This window comes from Xenopus laevis, chromosome 8S (assembly GCF_017654675.1).
Source record: "Xenopus laevis strain J_2021 chromosome 8S, Xenopus_laevis_v10.1, whole genome shotgun sequence".
In the NCBI taxonomy this organism is placed as follows: Eukaryota; Metazoa; Chordata; class Amphibia; order Anura; family Pipidae; genus Xenopus; species Xenopus laevis.
In genome coordinates, this window is record NC_054386.1 from 20,911,567 (window position 1) to 20,926,858 (window position 15,292).

A 15,292-nucleotide genomic window follows, 5' to 3' on the forward strand; every position below is an offset into this window, starting at 1 on the left:
GACTGATTTCATCCTTCATTGATAAATGCAGGGTGCATTTGGGCAAAGCCAACATGAATGTTTTGGGAGACTTAACTGGAGGATTTGGGGGTTGTTTAGGATAAACACACTTTACATCTCTAGGCAGCTAATAATATCCTTTCTTCTGTACAAAGGGGCACTAACTCAAGGGATAAAAAACATTCAGCCTCCTAACATTTCACGGTAAAACTTCACTTTGAGCATGCTAAGGAAATATGGAAAGCAATATTGAATTTCATTCTAAATCAGCTACGGTCTTTCAGAAACACAAGCAAGCATGGGTTTGGAGCTGGTATACATGTGGCAGCATTGTTTATTTCCTTCTATAACTTGGGGATACAAAGCATGGGATTGCAATCATAAACATTAACAGTTTCTTACAGTACAACTGCACAAGCAGACACAAATTAACAATACTCACCTACTCACACAATAAAATGATACAAGTTTAAAGATATCTTCAAACACCAGTACAGAACTTTCCAGATACATCACTAAGGGAAACAAGAAAGAGTTTTACTTTTTTTTAATGGAATCCCTGACAACTGTAACATGCTAAATCCAAACTGCATTGGGTTGCAACAAAACAGTGCCTGAATCTAGTTTGTGTTTAGATACGCTTATACATTTATATTTGTGATGGAATAAATATTACATGGCAATGGCAGCCTCCTCCTGTGTAATACAGCTTACTGGCAATGTTCCTTCGAATATCATTTAGGTCATGTACAATTGAGTCATGTGAGTAAGAACTGAACTGTGCATGTGCCTACAAAATATATATTTTCTGATCTCATGTTAAAGTAATTGTCCTTTTATATAAATGAAAGGAAAATAAGTGAAAGGAAAACAGAAATCATGAGTATTATTCTCTGCAGAAAAATTGCCATTATGATAATCCAGAGACTTGCGACATTTCTTGAGAACCCAGAAAAGGGATTTTTTTGCTGCAAGTTTTTTTCCACTGAAATGCTTGTAAGTACATAGTTCCCTATTTGGTTAAACAAGGCAAATGTGTACTGACTCTGCTTTCCTGTTCTACTGCCCACACAAAACTGATTTAATTGGAATTAAGTAAATGAAGAAAACTAAGTGAGACATCCCTTTTTCAGAGACGACTCAGGGACCTATATAGGGTTTCTTCACTGGTTTAATATCCAGGGGCAAAATGGACTTTGGTGGATTGTCCAACCTGTAGCCATTTAGGTATGGTTCAGCTTCAACTCCCAGCATTCCAACAGTTTTTGCAAGTAAGGAGATGTACTTCAACCACAACTGAAAAGCCAAGGGTTGGGCAGCAATTGTTACTGTTACCCCAATGCTTTACCTGTAGAGACATGAGGTAAATTTGTAGTGTATTATTGAGCTTTTCTATAGTCCGATCTTCAAAGACTCCTGGGCCCTACTTAGTACTGGACCTAGGGTAGTCACCTTTTAGACAACGCTTAGGCTACTCTAATCCTGGAAAACATTTTCACTTATTAGCATTCCCCACCCAAATCAGAAATATATAACTATATAATCAATAACAGCTAGTAGCCCTGCTTCCGATGTTTGATCTTGGAAGACGCAGCTGAACCCCAATTGAATAGCTGCCAACTTTTGTATCCATCATCTAAACATTTGAAACTGTACATTTTTACATCTATTACAATGTATAGGTCAATGTGTAGAGTTCAAAATACAGGCTCAAAAAGGTGTATTTTGATCCATATGGGGTGCTGCATGTGTCCACACAGTGCTGCATTGAAAGAAGACTACATAGCACATGAGAACACTCTACTTACTGCCTGTCAAATTACTTTGGCAGCACTGTGTTTTGCACCTTGCATATATTTTTAACCTAGGACCTGGTGCAGTGTAGACAGGGGCGCTCGGCCAATGAGGCAAGTTGAGTAACTCGCTTCAGGCGGCAGCTCCCTACTAGGTACCAGGGGCATCAAAAATGGCGCTCCTGGTACTTTAAGAGCCGAATTTCCAGTTTTCAAACTGGAAATTTGGCTCTTCTAGCGCAGAGAGCGCAATTATGCTCTCTACGCTAGCTTCCTGGCCCTCTCCGCTGACCAAAAGGTGAGCGCCCCAGGGAGGAGGGGGGGCAGCAGCAACTCCAAGCTGCCCCATCTGAATTGTAAAATAGTATATCAGTATAATGTGTATTCATGCATGTATGAAAGATATGTATCATACCTCCTTTGCAAAGGCTTAATTTTCTCACTACTGCTATATCCTCTGTGCTCAATTTTTTATATGACATACATAAAAGACACATTTTATATAAATAAAATAAACATTTCTTGTATATGTTATATATATTAAGAAATTTTCATAATTTTATTGGTAATACCAGTATCTATTAACTACCACAGGGCCTACAGTGAGTACAGAAATTAATCAAAACCCACTTGTTTTTTCCTCCTTGATGTCATGGCGTAAAACATCAGACTGTTCTTTGTTAGAGGTGACGTGTACCCAGAGCACCATACACTTCCGCTCCACATCTCTGGTAATTAAAAATACCTAAAGCAAAGAGCAGCAAAAACGGTTTATTAATACACGAGAATCATACACTGAAATTTATAGGAGATATTTTAAATGAACACTTTTATTATCTTCTAAGGGCTATTCCACACGGGGAGATAGCCTTGCGTTTGCGGTCGCGGCGACAAAGCGCCGCGCCAGTCGCCGCGACCGGCGCAGGCGACAGTTTTGTATGGGCGCCTATGTAAAAACGCCTGTGCTAACCACACGAGGCGATGCGCTTTTCAACAGTCGCCTGAAAAAGCCTGGCGAGGCATTTTCAGGCGACTGTTGAAAAGCGCATCGCCTCGTGTGGTTAGCACAGGCGTTTTTACATAGGCGCCCATACAAAACTGTCGCCTGCGCCGGTCGCGGCGACTGGCGCGGCGCTTTGTCGCCGCGACCGCAAACGCAGGGCTATCTCCCCGTGTGGACTAGCCCTAAAAGAATGCCTCCAAGTTTCTGTTAGGAGCATCATTGTTCATTTTCTGGTAACATTAAACAGAATGGCAAGATCAGCGGTCAGTATAGTCCTGGATTTTACAAGGTGCACTGCTCAGAGACCATCAGCCTCATTCTTTACGGAGGCAACTAAACTAGGTTTAATGTTACTGCAAGCATATTCTTCTTCCTAAGTAAACTTAGAGAATTCAATCCTAGATCTTATTTACCCCTATCATAGGTCAATACTAAAACATGCTGTAATGTGAATGCATTTGGCCCATTTAAAAGCTGCAGTTATTCAATTACAGGTGAAAACTTTCCTCAAGATCTGGTAACCTAAAGAAACCAATCAGCATTTATGGCTGCCTGTTTGAAAACAATTATCTGATTTGTTGCTATGGGTTACTAGACCTGGAGGCAAACTTGTGTTATTAAACAATCCGTTAAAAGATAATAAAAGGCAGTAATACTGTCCTCTCCTAATTGATAAGGCAAATATTACATACTCATGCATTTCAACTCTTTTCTCTTTTCTTTCCTTCCCCCTAATTCTTCTCTTTAGGTTGACAAATAAGATTGACACCAGTTTATGCATATTTTATGTACGTTATGATACTGTCTACATTGATAATAACCGCACCCGGGTTGCACCCGGTGGGCATATATATATGTGATGTCGACTGCATATTTGAAAATAAAAAACTAATAAAAAAAAAAAAAGATAATAAAAGGCAAAAAATTTGGGGGGTTGTCATCTGACAAATCCAGTTGCTACCCTTAAATCTTGATCAGTTTGCTGTAGCAAAAACATCTCCCCACCCCTACAGGGACCCTTGGCTCAGCGCATGATACTTAAAGGAACAGTAAAATTAAAAAATAAAATTGTTTTAAAGTAATACAAATATAATGCAGTGTTGCTCTGCACTGGTAAAACTGCTGTGTTTGCTTCAGAAACACTACTATTATTTGTCTGTTATCTACTATTTAACCTGTGCCATATAGCCTTTTTTCAATTTCCATCATTGCTACACAGCAGCTTGTTTATATGAACTATATCAGAGTTTCTGAAGCAAGTTTTACCAGTGCAGGGCAACATTACTATATTTTCATTACTTTAAAACACTTTCAGTTTTTGGTGTTACTGTTCCTTTAAATACAGCTATTGTACACTTGCCGAGCAGGTAGCAACATGAGTTTACACTCATTAATGATGGGTAATTTATAAAATTAGCAAATTTTGTATGTAAAAATCACCCTTGCTTTACTTTATGGCGCAATATCTCATGCTAGAAAATAATCGCAGTCAGACGGTATGGTTAGGTAAACTGCAATCAAATTCTGGACTTTAAATGCAAAGAAAATATATTTCAAGGAATAACTGACTTGACACTACTACGGATTGTAGTCATTTCTGTGTTACAGGGTATCACTGAAAAAGATATTTGCCCTGGGCCCCAACATCACTTGAGGTCACAGAGAAGGTGAGAGACATTCATAAAAATATATGAATGCATACTGTATTATATTTAGCTATGTATGTGTACGTATCAGGGATATTCATCCTGCAGTCCCTAAGTAGTTGATAAAACATTAAAGGAACAGTAACATCAAAAAATTAAAGTGCTTTAAAGTAATACAAATATAATGCACCGTTGCCCTAGACTGGTAAAACGGCTGTGTTTTGCTTCAGAAACACTACTATAGTTTATATAAATAAGCTGCTGTACAATGCTCAGATTACACAGTAGATAAGCTCTGTAGAACATAATGGTGTTTACTACTATTTAACCTGTGCCATATAGCCTTTTTTCAATTTCCGCCATTGCTACACTGCAGTTTGTTTATATGAACTATAGTAGTGTTTCTGAAGCCTCAAATGTTCTCGTACAGTGCACAAGTGATTTCTAACTGTAAACTTAAACCATGATGCCTATAAGGAAAGTACCCTTTTATCAAACTTTGATTATAGCGAGAATAAGAGGTGGATATATTTTACTATAGAACCATAAAAAGGCAAACTATGTAGGTCAATGATAAACTTAAGGCTCCAAATACAAGGCAGATACTTTCTGATATGACATTGGATACTAATTTACTTACCCCTGGTCCTTGTTTTTTTAGAATATTCACTGCTTGATCTGGATCCATGCACAGCTGCAGCCACACAGTGCATGTTTTAATGAGCCTATCCAAGACACTAATGCATGATGGGACACTGCAATCATTCTCTGCTCCATGTTTCTCTGGATCTCCAACATCTGCAGGGCTGGCCAATGAACAAAGATTTTATTCCCACATTTAAAAAGTTTTTTCACATTTAAATTAACTTTTAGTATGATGTAGAACAGTAGTACCCAACCATTGGCGAGACATTGATCACCAACCCCTTTCTATGTTGCTCCCAGTGACCTCAAAGCATGGGCTTATTTTTAAATTCCAGGCTTGAATTTCGGTTGCATAATTATCAGGTGTAAGGACAAACAGAGCCTCCTGTAGGCTGCCCACATAGGGGCTACCAATCGTTAACCACAGTCCTTATTTTGCACCCCAGGAACTTTTTTTCATTCGGGTGTTGCTCCCAAACGCTTTTTACCTTTGAATGTGGCTCATTGGTAAAAAAAAAAAAAAAAAGCTGGGGATTCCTGATGTAGAGAGTGCTATTTTGATAACGTTTGCAATTGTTCTTCACTTTTTATCTGTGTTTTTTTATCATATAGCTTTTTGTTCAGCAGCTCTCTAGTTTGGAATCTGGTTGCTAGAGGACAATTAAGCCTAGCAACCAGACAGAGGTTTTAAAGAGAGACAAGAATATGACTAGGAGATGGTCTAAACAGAAAGTAATAAAAAGTAATATAACATTAAAATTGTAGCCTCACAAAGCAACAGATTTTGGCTGCTAGGATCTGTTACTCCCATTTGAAAGCTGGGAAGTCAGAAGAAAAAGGCAAACGACAGAGGCCCCGGACTGGCAATCTGTGGGTTCTGGCAAATGCCAGAAGGCTGCTGTATGGTTACATAGAAAGTTACCATATAGTGGGCTGGAAGGGGGCTGTTTGGGCTGGTAGGGGCCTATTTTGACTTCTAGTCCAGGCCTGCTGATTAATATATGAAGTGGGTCAACCATTAAAACCAACTGACTCTAGAAGATGTGGAATAATACGACTTTTTGGATGTGGTCAAACACCAAACCTTCCACAAATGATTTGGCAGAATACAGAACAGTATATAACCCATCATTTGCATATTATAATTTATGATTTCCTCATTTATAATACACAAATTTTAGAAATAAATAAAATAATTGCATTGCAAACAAAATTAAAAAAGGAAGCATTCAATCAAGAGCTTCAAGGTCACTTGGGTGGGATTCAGTTAAAGGGATTCTGTCATGATAATAATGTTGTGTTTTTTATTTCTAGTTTACACTGCAAATAATTTACTCCACCATGTGTATTTTTTTGTTGTAATTTGTGTGATGGTTGCCCACACACCCATATTACAACTAAAAAAATACACTTGTTGGGTTAGGAATGGCCAAGTAATTTAGCCTGGTCAGGTGCTTTCAGAAAGAGACAGCACTTCATGATGGAACTGTTGGAGCTGACAGGCTGTTTTTTTCTCCTACTCAATGTAACTGAAGGTGTTACAGTGGGACCTGGATTTTTACTATTGAGTGCTATTCTTATATCTACCAGGGAGCTGTTATCTTGTGTTAGGGAGCTGATATATGGTTACCTTCACATTGTTCTGTTGATGGGCTGCTGGGGGAGAAGGGAGGGTGGTATCACTCCAACTTGCAGTACAGCAGTAAAGAGTGACAGAAGAAGTTTTTCAGAGCAAGTCACATGACTGGGGGCAGCTGGGAAACTGATAATATGTCCATGTGAAATTTCAAAATTAAATATAAAAATAATATGTTTGCTCTTTTGAATGAATGGATTTCAGTGCAGAATACTGCTAGAGCAGCACTATTAACTAAGGCATTTTGAAAATCATGTTTTCCCATGACATTTAAGTTGAAAACTGTGTATTTGGCTGGATCCTGTATTTTGAGCTTCCCTAAAAAATATGCAAATAAAAGTCAAAAAAGGGTGTAGTAAAATAAATTCGTACATAACAACAAAAAAAAGCAACTTTGTCTTAAAAGAAAAAAAAAGCACACCCAAGAATTTCAGGCATCAGGGTTGGGCTGTATGGAATCACTTAGCTGATTTAGAACAGCAAAGAACATATGCCAGTGGCTGCAAGAACTACACTCTCCAGCTTCCTCTTATTTTTCATTTGCTTCCCTCCCCTATGGGAAATGAGCCACACATTTTTCTTTTTTTGATAGTGGGCAGAAAACACCTGGGAACAAGCATCGATAAGAGTAGGACCCAAGGCACGACTGTTACCCATATAAAGTAAATATTCTATGTGGCTTTTTTCATTTAGAGTATTCCTACTGCAAGGTGGATGCATATGATCCAATCTAATTTATGGCTCTGTCCCAACTTTTATTGTCTTCCCTTTGTTCTTTAAGGTGTCGGGGAAGGGGGGGGTATTTTTGGGTGTTCTGCTGTGTTCAGAGAGCAGTTGGTAGTGTAAAAATAGGGAAAGAGCACCCTAAAATTGTGAGGAACCAGATAAGTGATACAGGCACACTCAAGTGCAATGGTGCAAGCCAGCTAGCATGTTCACAAGGCAACACGGATCTAAGAAGGAAATGCACTTAGTATTGAATTGAAGAAGCCAACGTGGGTCTCTCTAGATCTGCAAGCCCACATACCAATAGAAGCTGGACTCACAGTTTGAAAAACAGTGGTTTTTCAATTCCAACGAGATGGAGGTGCATCCAGCTGTAATCCAGTTATAAGGGACAAGTCTTGTGACTGTCAGTGACTTGGTTTCGTTGAGCTTTACAGACATGTTAATTCAGTTTAGGTTATAATCACTCTTGTGACAGTAGGGTTGCCACCTTTTGGACCAGTTGAATCTGGAAAGGTGCGGGGCCGTGACACAATGGGGGGGCTGTGATGCTGCAGGGCGGGTCATGGTGTCAGAGCCGGGGCAATGACGTGGTCAATCATAGGAAATCCTGCTCGGTTTCCCTAATTTGGAAAACCAGGTAGGCAGCCCTTCAGTCTGTCGTGTTCAAAACCGGACAAGTGGCAACTCTATGTGACAGTGTGCTTGGTTTAGTTGATTGATACATACATGAGGAAACATCAGAAGAGGCTGGCACAAGCCTGGACCCAGATTGTAAAAGGTTACAAAGCTTACATTTTATTCTCCATAATTAAGAACCAAGGCCTGATGCGTTTCGTGTCTACAAGAGACACTTAGTCATAGGCTATGATTAAGAGATTAGGTGGCCAGCGCCTCGTGAGGGAACTTCGGAAACCAAAGCGGTCTGTGTGCCAATCCCATATTCATATTCGTGCCGGCGGGAAGGCATTTCAGGCAGATTAGTCCCCTGAAGAAGAGGAGATTTGTCGATGAGTGACTAATCTCCCCGGAATCACCACATCTGCCACCAGCGTTACTTCCATTTCCCACAATGTCACTGGGCTGAGCAGATTCTGGATAAAGCTGGCTATAGATGCAAAGATCCGATCGTACAAATCCTCGATTCGTATGATTTTTGGACCATGTGTGGAGAGTCCCAACATTTTTCGACCCACGGAGATCGCTCGTTCAGTCGATCGGACAGGTTAAAAGATGTCTGACATCTGCCTATAATACTTCTGTGTATTGCCGATCAGACAATTTTCAGTGGGAGACACTAGCTTTGTCGGACATAAACTTTCGTACGATTGCTGTTCGGGGCAGAACATCGGCTGATCTGTTCTTCTACTACTTTATTTAAACTGAAGGTTAGTGGCAGGTCGAGAGATGGGGAAGTCCGATCGTTCGAGGATTCAAAAGATCGGAGCTATGGCCATCTTAAGTTGGATTACATCTTATACAGGCTTACCGGGCAAGGTCTCGGTTTGCTTGTAGCAAAGGCAAACCAAGTGCTTTATCCTAGTAGCAAATAAGTTGTAGCAGGCAGCATGAAGTGCACCTGACAAAGAAAGCATTTATGTCCTGAGACTATACATTCTCAATGTTCTCTTACTTATGGTAACATAATGAAGAGTCTCAGTAGCAAAGATATTCTCTAAATATTATTTTGATACTAGAAAGCATATTTAGAATTACAACGGCTGTTAGGTACACTCTCAGAATTTCCAGGCTTGCCTTAATCCCTTTCCTACTGGAGCAAAACAAGCCAACGTGTGATCCTGCTAGGATTTCCTCCTAACATTCAGATACAACTGACAAATAAAAATGTTATCAAAATTTATAGAATGCAGTCAGTTCCCATCTTATCTACATCCTGCTGCAGGCTTCCTTGAGTCACTGTTCCCTATTTACTGGCTTTCCTGTGGAACATTAAGCTCTTCTGAAAGGAAAAGTTCCATCAGGTGAAACAATATCCATATTTCATATATTCCAAAAATTCGTAATTGTTGCTGTGTACTCAGCGCTTGTTGGCTTTCACTGCAAAGAAGACCCCATTATGACACATATGCAGAAAGTGTTGAGGGATTTAAAATAAAAGCTTTTAACACCCGAAAAATATATATAAATAATGAATATATATAATGAAGCAGTATAATTCTTAATTAATAAGATGAAAGTTGAGAGTAGGACTGGCCAGACCAGGGATAAACGATGTAGTTGGCCAGCTTAACTATATTGCAATATATGGACAAACATTCCCTGTTTTGTTTAAAGGGGATAATGGGTTGATTGCAGAGGACTTCTTGTATTTGTACTTGTATTATATATATATATATATATATATATATATATATATATATATATATATATATATATATATATATATATATATATATATAATGTTCAAAGTGGACCAGCACACCGAAGTTTTCAATCAAAAGAGTTTTATTTCAACATCACTCATGTGTCCAACGTTTCGGCCCACATTAGGGCCTTTATCAAGGATCGTGAATGCATATATATATATATATATATATATATATATATATATATATATATATATATATATATATATATATATATATATATATATATATATATATATATATATATATATATATATATATATATATATATATATATATATATATAGTTCACCAGATTTTCTATAGACATTGGCCTCTCTTACGGAGGGCCTGCCTGGATGTTCCAGAGTTCCATGAACCCCTACTACTATCCTATATACGTCCTGGTAATTCGAGAGGCAGACTGGTGAGAGCTGGTTTAGAATCTACATGCATTAGTCCACAACGAATGTTGGCACCTCTGGGATGGCATGTACCCATGTGGAAATTGTAACCAATGTTCAAGTGTTATAGGTACAAATGTTTTTACACACCCACATTCAGGGAGGAAGTTTGAGATACAGGGCCACGTCACTTGTGATTCGGAGTATATGGCTTACATACATGCTCAAATGTCTGTGTGGTCTCCCCTATATAGGCGAGACCATACAACCAATCCGTGATAGGATCAATCAACACCAATCAATGATATGGAAGAAAGTACTTAAAGGAATGACTATGAAGATTTTCATTCATCCAGGTCATGGTATATCTAGTATAGGTAAATCTAAAAACAACTGGACTTGCTGAGTAATTAATGAAGCATTAATTACTCAGCAAGTCCAGTTGTTTTTAGATTTACCTATACTAGATAATTAAAGGAATACTGTCATGGGAAGCAAATTCATATACATCAGTTAATAGTGCTGCTCCAGCAGAATTATACACTGAAATCCATTTCTCAAAAGAGCAAACAGATTTTTATATATTCAATTTTGAAATCTGACATGGGGCTAGACATAGTGTCAGTTTCCCAGCTGCCCCCAGTCATGTGACTTGTACTCTGATAAACTTCAGTCACTCGTTACTCTGTACTGTAAGTTGGAGTGATACAGACATTACATCACCTGGGTCTGAACATGGAATATGACCTGTATGCTTTTATTTAAGAGAAACTATGTTAGGAATTGAAGGGGTGTTTCTGTTATGGTTATCAGTATGACACATCACATTAGGGAACTTTTTGGTTTTGATCAATGTAATTATGTTATTCCAATATTAGGTTGTTTATATGTGAGAGATACATAATGTATGGTCTGAACCATGTTACCTGTATTGGTTAAGTATCAGAATGAACCCTGTTACGTTATACAGTTTACTTGGTGGGTGTGTCACTTGCCTTCAAATGGGAAGTGATATAATGGGGTTTTGCCTGGGTGCTGTTTCAAACATCATACATATTCCAATTATGTATGATTCCATATATATAGGTTCTCAGGTGTTAGGCAGATCAGGCTTATATTTTGGTCCCTTGGATCACATTTGAGACCTTTGCAGATGTATCAGGATGGTATTTTCAGTTCTGCACTGGAGCCTCAATATTCAAGCTAATACGATGGGGACTTAGACAGTAGAGGTTGACAAACAATATCAGGCTAACCCAATGACCAGCTTTTATTTTGTTTTGCTTGTAACATTTGTAACTAAAATGTTCCAAGAATTTCAGCAGAAAGTTTCTTTAAGCAGAAATCTCCTACTGCTAGTGACTGAGCTTCTACAATTCGAAGGCTCTTTTTTATTTTGTCATTACAAAATAACATACATTTCATTTAATACGTTGGTTGTGCACTGGTGCCGAGTCACTAAATGCCTCATGAGCTCACAATCCTGTACTTATACTGAAAATGTAAGAGTTGTCAACATTGTAGTTTCCTTCTCTTGTTCGGCAGTTGTAATAATTGCTCAACAAAGTTAGATTTCACAATGGAAATGTTTATCTTTATTTTACAATTTTCTTTTACATTACTGCCTGCATGCTCTCTGAATATTGTTAACATCTCGTGTGGATATTTGTTTCTTTCTATCTAAGTTACCGGGCAAACAGAGCTATTCAATTCTGTTGCATCTTTTATCATACAAACACAAAGACATAAGTGCCTTCAGCACAGCTCAGTTTCTTTATATATATATATATATATATATATATATATATATATATATATATATATATATATATATATATATATATATATATATATATATATATATATATATGTGAAATTCATTAAAGATACAGGAAATGCAATATTTAGAACAACTAAGCAGCCACACTGAACATATACTGTACAGCGGATGTGACTGACCCAGGAAACCCTAAATAAAAAGGTGAGAGCACCCTAAATACAAGATGCTGTATAGCTTTGCTCTACCACTACCTGTTTTGAACTGCAGCTTGAGAAAACAAATTGGATCTTTTCTATATACTTGTTGCACAATTTGCATGCTGGTGCAGAGCAGCTATGCTTTGGACCAGTGCCTATGATAGAATCACACACATGCACTATTACACTTAAAGGGATTGTTCAACTTTGAGTCCACTTTTAGCATGGTGTAGAAAAAGATATTCTGAGACAATTTGTATTTGGTTTTAATTTTTTATCATTTGTGGTTTTTGAGTTATTTAGCTTTTTATGCAACAGCTATCTACAGTACATAAAGTGGAACCTCAATTTTACAACCCCTGATTTTAAGTTTTCCCTCATTTAACATTGTTGTTTTGTGGTGCTATCTATATAATTATGCATAATACATTTCCCTGATTTAAATTTTTTCTGGATTTTACACATATTTTTCTGGTCCCCTAAAAAACGTAAAATGGGGGTTCTACTTTAGTTACAGTCAAATTGGGTTGAAAAAAGACCCAAGTCCATCAAGTTCAACCCCTCCAAATGAAACCCAGCATCCATATACACACACAGATCCCTTCATATACTCACATAAAATATAGATAGATGATAGATAGATAATAGAGAAAAATCTAGATTTTATCCAGCACACCATCAATATCAACTGACCCAGGTGCTATCAAATTTTGCCATAGATAAAGATTCCGAAGTATAGATGCATACTGGGTACGTTTTAAAGGTTTAAAAATACCGATTTTTTATTGATTTACATAAAAAAATGGGTCATCTCATGATAGTCTTAAGAAAGGTCTTCGGAACAGACCAAAACGTCGACCCATTTTTAAATGTAAATCAATGAAAATGTTGTATTTTTAAACCTTTAAAACGTACCCAGTGTGCATCTATACTTCGGAATCTTTATATATATATATATATATATATATATATATATATATTATATATATATATCCATATCTATACTAACTATAGATTTTAGTATCACAATAGCCTTGGATATTATGCTTGTTCAAGAAATCATCCAAGCCCCTCTTAAAAGCATTAACAGAATCAGCCATCACAACAACATCTGGCAGTGCATTCCACAACCTCACTGCTAAGAACCACCTACGCTGCTTCAAATATAGTTTGCAATTTCAGCAATCTGGTTGCTAGGGTCCAAATTACCCTATCAACCATCAATTGATTTGAATAAGAGGCTGGAATATGAATAGGAGAGGGACTCAAAAAAAAGATAAGTAATAAAAAGTAGCAATAACAATACAGTTGTTGCTTTACAGAGGGGGTCCCCTCCCACAGCTACTCCAGGGAAACGTGAGGTGGTAAAGAAATAACACTTTAAATTTAAATATTAAATAAATACTCAAAAATAAAAAAAAGTCACAAATTCCTTTTTTTTTTTTTTCAGTTCAGTTGTTTTCAGATAGTATACTAGAAAGAGTTTGGCTGGTGAATAACCCATTTAAATATTTCCAGTCCCTTTAGATTATAAGGTAAAAAAATAGATTCAGATCAGAAAAAGTATATTATGTTTTCTAGAATGAACGAACATTACATAATATGTTGATCAATGGACTAGTTCAACTGCGATTATGAAGCAGGATTATGAAGTAATTTTTAATTTCCCCTTGCGAAGAAAATTAAAAATGGGGGTTTTCGCCTTCATTCAGACCAGCTACATATTATGTGAGGAAAAGGTTGAAAAAGTTAGGCTTAATTCTTTTATTGCAGCAGCCACTACCATATTACTGTAATTTTATTTGAGTAAAAATCTGCTGACTACTGCAGCTATGCATAGCATTCCAGCACAGAACATAACACGGTTACCATTTATTTCCTTGCCCGCTTCAGAGAGAGTAAAATGTCAGATTTAATTACTTCTAATAATTGCAAAACGAGCCTACAGAGTATTACACAACTACAGAATTCCATCAAAGTTTAAAAAAAAAAAAAACAACTCCTGCTCAAGGTTTTTCTTGTATATTGCAATCCTTTAAAAAAAATTGACAGTTAAAACAATAGGCAAAACATATGGTATACAAGGTCTATTCAATGAAGTCATGTTGATCAAGGAGGTATACTGCCCCTTTTAAGAATGCCTGATATTCCCCAGTACAAGTCCTGATGTGTGTATATGAGTGGTGCGGATGTTGTTGATGTTGGTTAGCAAGAGATAGAACAAGCCATAACACATATTTTAGATATTATTTAACAGGAGTAGTTGCCAAAGAAGTGTGAGCATGAAACTCTGGAAATAACTTTACACACCCATTCCATCCTTATGCTTCATCAACATATACCTGCACTTCTGTACTTCAATTTCACCTTAGTGGATTAGGTACAAATTATTATTATTGTTAACATGCATTTATAAAATGGGTAACACTGTGCTAAAACAAACTCTGCCCAAAGCAGCTTACGATCTAAAGGTAGAGGTGTATATACAACTTCATTATCATTGACCTTTAAAGTGGACCCGTCACCCAGACATAAAAATCTGTATAATAAAAGTCCTTCTTAAATTAAATATGAAATCCAATTTCTTTTTTTTATTAAAGTATTCATAGCTGTTGTAAACTCATTTAAAGATCTCAGCTGTCAATCAAATATTGTCTGCCCCGCCTCTATGCCTAGGCATAGAGGCGGGGCAAACAATTACTTTCACTTTCCGTTCAGCACTTCCTAGATGTCATCGCTCTCCCTACATTCCCCCCCAGCTCTCTTAAAGATTTAATTGTGTAACCAGGGCATAGGGTTGGACATTGGGTCCCTGTCCCATGGTGCACAAACAAGATTCTGAGATGATACAAGGCTTGTCTTAATAACAGTGTCCACAAAATGGCTCCTTCCTGGTTGCTATAATTATGAGTTCCCAGACTGATGGAAACAATATTCAAATAATTTATACAGTGTAATTAAAGTTCATTTTGCTTGTCTAACCTGATAAAATAGGATTTGGATAATTTTGTTTGGGTGACGGGTCCCCTTTAATGATATAGAACACACACATTACTTTAATCAGGAGTTTGCTAAGCCTTTATGGTTTTGGAGTAG

At 37.3% G+C, this 15,292-nt stretch overlaps 1 protein-coding gene across 3 annotated transcripts in view; it reads right to left on the reverse strand.

The window, feature by feature from the left end:
* The window catches only part of rin3.S (Ras and Rab interactor 3 S homeolog), a 39,397-nt gene that overhangs the window by 19,203 nt on the left and 4,902 nt on the right, over positions 1-15,292 (reverse strand). For 2 of the 3 annotated variants that reach the window (XM_018232416.2, XM_041574359.1), the window contains exons 2-4: positions 5,083-5,248; positions 2,424-2,538; positions 443-515 (exon numbers count right to left, since the gene is read on the reverse strand). In XM_018232416.2, coding sequence (XP_018087905.1) covers positions 443-515; positions 2,424-2,538; positions 5,083-5,248 — 354 coding nt within the window. Of the gene's footprint in view, positions 1-442; positions 516-2,423; positions 2,539-5,082; positions 5,249-15,292 lie in introns of those variants that run through there. The other variant, XM_041574360.1, reaches the window with a different exon arrangement.